Below are 7,500 nucleotides of genomic sequence, written 5' to 3'. Positions count from 1 at the left end.
GAGGGTTGCTGGCTGCGCTGCTGCTGCTGGTGGTGGAGCTGCTGGATGTGGAGGTGCTGCTGGTACTGTCTCTGCTGCTGCATGGAGGGCACGGTGGGCACCGGCACCGGGATGGGCATCTGACCCGGTACAAGCTGGTAGTACGGGGACGAAGAAGGCGGCAGGGCGCTGAGGCTCTGCGTGGATGTGCAGAGTTTATTGTGGCCGAAGCCTCCCGCTCCTCCAGCAGAGGGCGCCAGGAAGACGTTCTCCTCGCTGCCGCCGGCCCCAGCCACCGCTTTGACGGGAACCTGCGGCGTGGAGATGGGGATGGGGACGCCGCAGCTGATGGTGCCTCGGCGATACGCCGGCTTGGTCGACGGCTTGCGTCTGATGGTCGCCGTGTGGGACGGCAGCTGGTGGACGGACCCGCCCATCATCTCCGTCTCGGCCAATAGGCTGACGGTGGAGGCGGGGCGCTTGGACTGGGCGAACTTCCTGAATTGGAAACCGAGGTCAGAGTTCCTCGGAATGGTGGAGGACTTGTCGAAGTCCGACTGGCTGTTGGCGTGCGACAGGTGGTGCAGGGAGATGGAGTCGGTGTCCCCGTGGAGGGAAATGGACTCGTAGTCGACTAGAGAGGGGAAGACAAGGACACGTTAGTCACATTATGACGGCCATTAGTCAAATCAATCAACATTGTGACCGCATTCCTTCAACACAACAAACAACGTTCCTACAACGCACTTAAAAAACTAAGTTAAAGTAGCAATGATTGTCACACACACACTAGGTGTGGCGAAATTTGTCCTCTGCATTTGACCCATCACCCTTGATCACCCCCTGGGAGGTGAGGGGAGCAGTGAGCAGCAGCGCTGGCCGTGCCCGGGAATCATTTTTGATCCGCTTGATTTTCTTAAAAAAGTATGTGACGGTGGAAGGAGTAGTCGCCAGAAAAAAGGGTAAAAAAAAGAGTTTGAAAAAAACGGGAATTCTAGGAATTCCTGGAATATTTTTGAACTTGGAAAAATAATAGTTTGAATGTCCATGATAAGTGGAATGTGTTGAAGGGGGAATGGTTTGAATTGGATGAAAAATTTGGGAATTGTGGAACTTTGAAAAATGGCTAATTCATTTCAATAGGAATTTCACAGAAAGTTGGGAATTTCGAGAAAAATGGGAATTTTTTGGAAAAAATTTAAAAGACTTAAATGATCTGAATGAGTTGAAATACAAAGTTGGTGTTGGAATTTTTTTTAATATATATATATTTTTTTTTAATTTTTAATTTTTATTTTTTTTTAATCATTATTATTTTTTTATTTTTTTTATTATTATTATTATTATTTTTTTTAAATCGGTCGAGAAATGTTGAAGTAATTGAGAAATGGTATTAAGGAATTTCAGGAAAACCGGAATTTTTTCCAGTTCAAAAAACAACTTTGTTTTTTGTCCTGATTAAGAGGAATGATTCGATGCAGCTGAGATAGGCTCAGCACCCCCCGCGACCCCAAAAGGGACAAGCGGTAGAAAATGGATGGATGGATGGATTTGACAGTGGAAGGGTTGAAAAATGTGGAAGGAGTAGTCGCCAGAAAAAAGGGTAAAAAAAAAGGGTTTGAAAAAACGGGAATTCTAGGAATTCCTGGAATATTTTTGAACTTGGAAAAATAATAGTTTGAATGTTCATTATGCGTGGAATGTGTTGAAGGGGGAATGGTTTGAATTGGATGAAAAATGTGGAAATTGTGGAACTTTGAAAAATGCCTCATTCATTTCAATAGGAATTTCACAGAAAGTTGGAATTTCAAGAAAAATGGGAATTTTTTGGAACATTTTTAAAAGACTTAAATGTTCTGAATGAGTTGAAATACAAAGTTGGTATTGGAATTTTTGTTATTTTTTTTATATATTTTTTATTTTTTATTATTATTATTATTATATATATATATATATATAGGTGTCCTGGGTATGACGTTAAACTACATCCAGGCATGAGATGGGAGGTTGTGTGTGGGGTTAGTGAGTCCCAACTAACGTCTATAAAATGCACACAAAGAACCGTTTGCACCTTCTCTTGTGACTGGCGGGCGGTCAGCGCCATAAAGCTGAGCGGGTCCCTGGGTAATTGGGGCGCGGACAACCAACAGGACAGACTAAGTTCAACAGCCCAGTAAGGCAATTAGTCTAGGAGAAGGATCTCTGATATAAAATACCCCTTCCAACCCGCACCAAGCCAGCGTGGAAGGTGTAGGCTAATAACCAGCATGAAGAGTACGCCAAGAGATCGTTCACTATGGCAGAAACATGCTGAGGCTTTCGTCCAGCAGTGGACTGACAACGGCTGATGATGATATATATATATATATATATATTTTTTTTTTTTTTTTTAATCGGTCGAGAAATGTTGAAGTAATTGAGAAATGGTATTAAGGATTTCAGGAAAACCGGAATTTTTCCAGTTCAAAAAACAACTTTGTTTTTTGTCCTGATTAAGAGGAATGATTCGATGCAGCTGAGATAGGCTCAGCACCCCCCGCGACCCCAAAAGGGACAAGCGGTAGAAAATGGATGCATGGATTTGACGGTGGAAGGGTTGAAAAATGTGGAAGGAGTAGTCGCCAGAAAAAAGGGTAAAAAAAGGGTTTGAAAAAACGTGAATTCTAGGAATTCCTGGAATATTTTTGAACTTGGAAAAATAATAATTTGCATGTCCATGATAAGTGGAATGTGTTGAAGGGGGAATGGTTTGAATTGGATGAAAAATGTGGGAATTGTGGAACTTTGAAAAATGGCTAATTCATTTCAATAGGAATTTCACAGAAAGTTGGGAATTTCGAGAAAAATGGGAATTTTTTGGAAAAAATTTAAAAGACTTAAATGATCTGAATGAGTTGAAATACAAAGTTGGTGTTGGAATTTTTTAATATATATATTTCTATATTTTTTTTTAAATTTTTTATTTAATTAAAAAAAAAAAAAAAATTATTATTATATATATATATATATATATTTTTAAAAAAAAAAAAATAATAATAATAATAATTATTTTTTTTTTTTTTTTTTAATTAATTTTTTTTTTTTTTTTTTTAAATCGGTTGAGAAATGTTGAAGTAATTGAGAAATGGTATTAAGGAATTTCAGGAAAACCGGAATTTTTTCCAGTTCAAAAAACAACTTTGTTTTTTGTCCTGATTAAGAGGAATGATTCGATGCAGCTGAGATAGGCTCAGCACCCCCCGCGACCCCAAAAGGGACAAGCGGTAGAAAATGGATGGATGGATGGATTTGACGGTGGAAGGGTTGAAAAATGTGGAAGGAGTAGTCGCCAGAAAAAAGGGTTAAAAAAAAGGGTTTGAAAAACCGGGAATTCTAGGAATTCCTGGAATATTTTTGAACTTGGAAAAATAATAGTTTGAATGTCCATTATGCGTGGAATGTGTTGAAGGGGGAATGGTTTGAATTGGATGACAAATGTGGGAATTGTGGAACTTTGAAAAATGGCTAATTCATTTCAATAGGAATTTCACAGAAAGTTGGGAATTTCAAGAAAAATGGGAATTTTTGGGAAGTTTTTTAAAAGACTCAAATGTTCTGAATGAGTTGAAATACAAAGTTGGTGTTGTTATATATATATATATATATATATATATATATATATATATATATATATATATATATATATTTTTTTTTTTTAATTTATTTATTTATTTTTTCTTAAATTTTTTTTTCTTTAAAAAAAAAAAAAAAAAAAAATATTATTATTATATATATATATATATATTTAAAAAAAAAAAATTTTTTTATTATTTTTTATTTTTATTTTTTTTTAAATCGGTCGAGAAATGTTGAAGTAATTGAGAAATGGTATTAAGGAATTTCAGGAAAACCGGAATTTTTTCCAGTTCAAAAAACAATTTTGTTTTTTGTCCTGATTAAGAGGAATGATTCGATGCAGCTGAGCTAGACTCAGCACCCCCCGCGACCCCAAAAGGGACAAGCGGTAGAGAATGGATGGATGGATGGATTTGACGGTGGAAGGGTTGAAAAATGTGGAAGGAGTAGTCGCCAGAAAAAAGGGTAAAAAAAGGGTTTGAAAAAACGGGAATTCAAGGAATTCCTGGAATATTTTTGAACTTGGAAAAATAATAGTTTGAATGTCCATTATAAGTGGAATGTGTTGAAGGGGGAATGGTTTGAATTGGATGAAAAATGTGGGAATTGTGGAACTTTGAAAAATGCCTCATCCATTTCAATAGGAATTTCACAAAAAGTTGGGAATTTCAAGAAAAATGGGAATTTTTTGGAAAATTTTTAAAAGACTTAAATGATCTGAATGAGTTAAAATACAAAGTTGGTGTTGGAATTTTAATTTTTTTTAAAATATATACATATATATATATATATATATATATATTTTTTTTTTTTAAATCATTTTTTAAAATGTATTTATTTATTTATTTTTTAAAATCGGTCGAGAAATGTTGAAGTAATTGAGAAATGGTATTAAGGAATTTCAGGAAAACCGGAATTTTTTCCAGTTCAAAAAACAACTTTGTTTTTTGTCCTGATTAAGAGGAATGATTCCATGCAGCTGAGATAGGCTCAGCACCCCCCGCGACCCCAAAAGGGACAAGCGGTAGAAAATGGATGGATAGATTTGACGGTGGAAGGGTTGAAAAATGTGGAAGGAGTAGTCGCCAGAAAAAAGGGTAAAAAAAAAAGGGTTTGAAAAAACGGGAATTCTAGGAATTCCTGGAATATTTTTGAACTTGGAAAAATAATAGTTTGAATGTCCATTATGCGTGGAATTTTGTTGAAGGGGGAATGGTTTGAATTGGATAAAAAATGTGGGAATTGTGGAACTTTGAAAAATGCCTCATTCATTTCAATAGGAATTTCACAGAAAGTTGGGAATTTCAAGAAAAATGGGAATTTTTTGGAACATTTTTAAAAGACTTAAATGTTCTGAATGAGTTGAAATACAAAGTTGGTGTTGGAATGTGTGTATATATATATATATATATATATATATATATATATATATATATATATATATATATATATATATATATATATATATATATATATATATATATATATACACATACATATATATTTGTTATTTTTTTTTACTTTTTATTTTTATTTTTTATTTATTTATTTATTTAAATAATAATAATAATTATTATTATATATATATATATTTTTTTTTAAAATAATAATAATAATAATTATTATTATTTTTTTTTTTTTTCAATCGGTCGAGAAATGTTGAAGTAATTGAGAAATGGTATTAAGGAATTTCAGGAAAACCGGAATTTTTTCCAGTTCAAAAAACAACTTTGTTTTTTGTCCTGATTAAGAGGAATGATTCGATGCAGCTGAGATAGGCTCAGCACCCCCCGCGACCCCAAAAGGGACAGGCGGTAGAAAATGGATGGATGGATTGACGATGGAAGGGTTGAAAAATGTGGAAGGAGTAGTCGCCAGAAAAAAGGGTAAAAAAAAGGGTTTGAAAAAACAGGAATTCTAGAAATTCCTGGAATATTTTTGAACTTGGAAAAATAATAGTTATAATGTCCATTATAAGTGGAATGTGTTGAAGGGGGAATGGTTTGAATTAGGGCTGCAACAACTAATCGATTAAATCGATTATAAAAATAGTTGCCGATTATTTTAGTCATCGATTCGTTGGATCTATGCTATGCGCATGCACAGAGGCTTTTTTTTAAATTTATTTTTTATTTTATTTTTTTTATATATTTTTTTTTATAAAATAAACCTTTATTTATAAACTGCAACATGTACAAACAGCTGAGAAACAATAATCAAAATAAGTATGGTGCCAGTATGCTGTTTTTTTCAATAAAATACTGGAAAGGATAGAAATGTAGTTTGTCTCTTTTATCCGATTATTAATCGATTAATCGAAGTAATAATCGACAGATTAATCGATTATCAAATTAATTGTTAGTTGCAGCCCTAGTTTGAATTGGATGAAAAATGTGGAAATGTTGGAAGGTTGAAAAATGGCTAAATCATTTTGAATGGGAAAAATGTCCCGAAAAACCTGGAATTCTGGGAAATTTTGGAATTTGTCAAGGGAACGCCCGCGATTTCCGAATAGGCTGAACAGTTTGAAGTTGGAATGGTTTGAATGGGACGAAAAATGTGGAAGGTAGAGGGCGCCAAAATCTGGAGGAGGAGAAGGAGAAGAAGAAATAGATGCATTTTGGTGCAGAAAACCATAAGTGTAATACATTTGATTTTGCTTTTGTTTAGTTATTGTGTGCTATTTATTGGCTTTGTTTTGCTCAAACTGCCATGTGGCCCTCAATGAAAACAGGTTTGACACGCCTGACCCATAATGACCATGTGAAAAAGTTTTTAGAATTGTTTTCCAAATGTACTAAAAAAATAAAAAAAGGATGGACAAGGATGCAAGTGGAGGAGAGATGTAAGAAAAGAAGTCATGCAGAAAGAGACCTACCATAGAGGAGAGGGTCTCTCTTTACAGCTGGAAAGACAAGGAAGGAGGTTTAGCAGAGAAAACCACCGGCAGAACAAAAGGCACAAACAAATGGAGGAAAAACCCACTGAGATGATGAATTTAAGACTGAGCGGTGCTTACGTCACCAGGGTGAACAAACCAAGCGCTTCTGTCATGACAACGACAGCTCAGAGCGTCTGAAGGGGGGGGTATGTTTTTTGGTTTTAGTTTTTGTCATAAAAAAATACAATCATGTGTGCTTACGGACTGTATCCCTGCAGACTGTATTGATATATATTGATATATAATGTAGGAAGCAGAATATTAATAACAGAAAGAAACAACCCTTTTGTGTGAATGAGTGTAAATGGGGGAGGGAGGTTTTTTGGCTTGGTGCACTAATTGTAAGTGTATCTTGTGTTTATGTTGATTTAATAAAAATACATTTAAAAAAACTATTTTTTTATTTTATTTTTTCTTGTGCGGCCCGGTACCAATCGATCCACGGACCGGTACCGGGCCGCGGCCCGGTGGTTGGGGACCACTGCTGTAATGTATCATATCACTGTGTTGTAGATATACTGTGATGTACAGTATCATATCACTGTGTTGTAGATATACTGTGATGTACAGTATCATTGTGTGTAGATATACTGTAATGTATCATATCACTGTGTTGTAGATATACTGTAATGTACAGTATCATCACTGTGTTGTAGATATACTGTAATGTATCATATCACTGTGTTGTAGATATACTGTGATGTATGATATCACCGTGTAGTAGTTATACTGTAATGTATCATATCACTGTGTTGTAGATATACTGTAATGTATCATATCACTGTGTGTAGATATACTGTAATGTATCATATCACTGTGTTGTAGATATACTGTAATGTACAGTATCAGTGTTGTAGATATAGGGTAATGTATCATTTCACTGTGTTGTAGATATACTGTAATGTATCATATCACTGTGTTGTAGATATACTGTAATGTATCATATCACTGTGTTGTAGATATAC

The 7,500-nt window shown here is 35.0% G+C and overlaps 1 protein-coding gene across 2 annotated transcripts in view; it reads right to left on the bottom strand.

Moving 5' to 3' along the window:
* mtss1 (MTSS I-BAR domain containing 1) overlaps window positions 1–7,500 on the bottom strand; it is a 116,868-nt gene that overhangs the window by 2,701 nt on the left and 106,667 nt on the right. Inside the window, exons 13-14 of one of the 2 annotated variants that reach the window (XM_062038085.1) lie at window positions 6,473–6,499; window positions 1–613 (exon numbers count right to left, since the gene is read on the bottom strand). The exon at window positions 1–613 is cut by the window's left edge and continues 2,701 nt beyond it. In XM_062038085.1, coding sequence (XP_061894069.1) covers window positions 1–613; window positions 6,473–6,499 — 640 coding nt within the window. The remainder of the gene's footprint in view (window positions 614–6,472; window positions 6,500–7,500) is intronic. The other variant, XM_062038086.1, reaches the window with a different exon arrangement.

Source organism: Entelurus aequoreus, linkage group LG26, assembly GCF_033978785.1.
Source record: "Entelurus aequoreus isolate RoL-2023_Sb linkage group LG26, RoL_Eaeq_v1.1, whole genome shotgun sequence".
Lineage (NCBI taxonomy): Eukaryota > Metazoa > Chordata > Actinopteri > Syngnathiformes > Syngnathidae > Entelurus > Entelurus aequoreus.
Note: the sequence above shows the minus strand (reverse complement) of the source record. Positions and strands in the feature narration are given on the sequence as shown.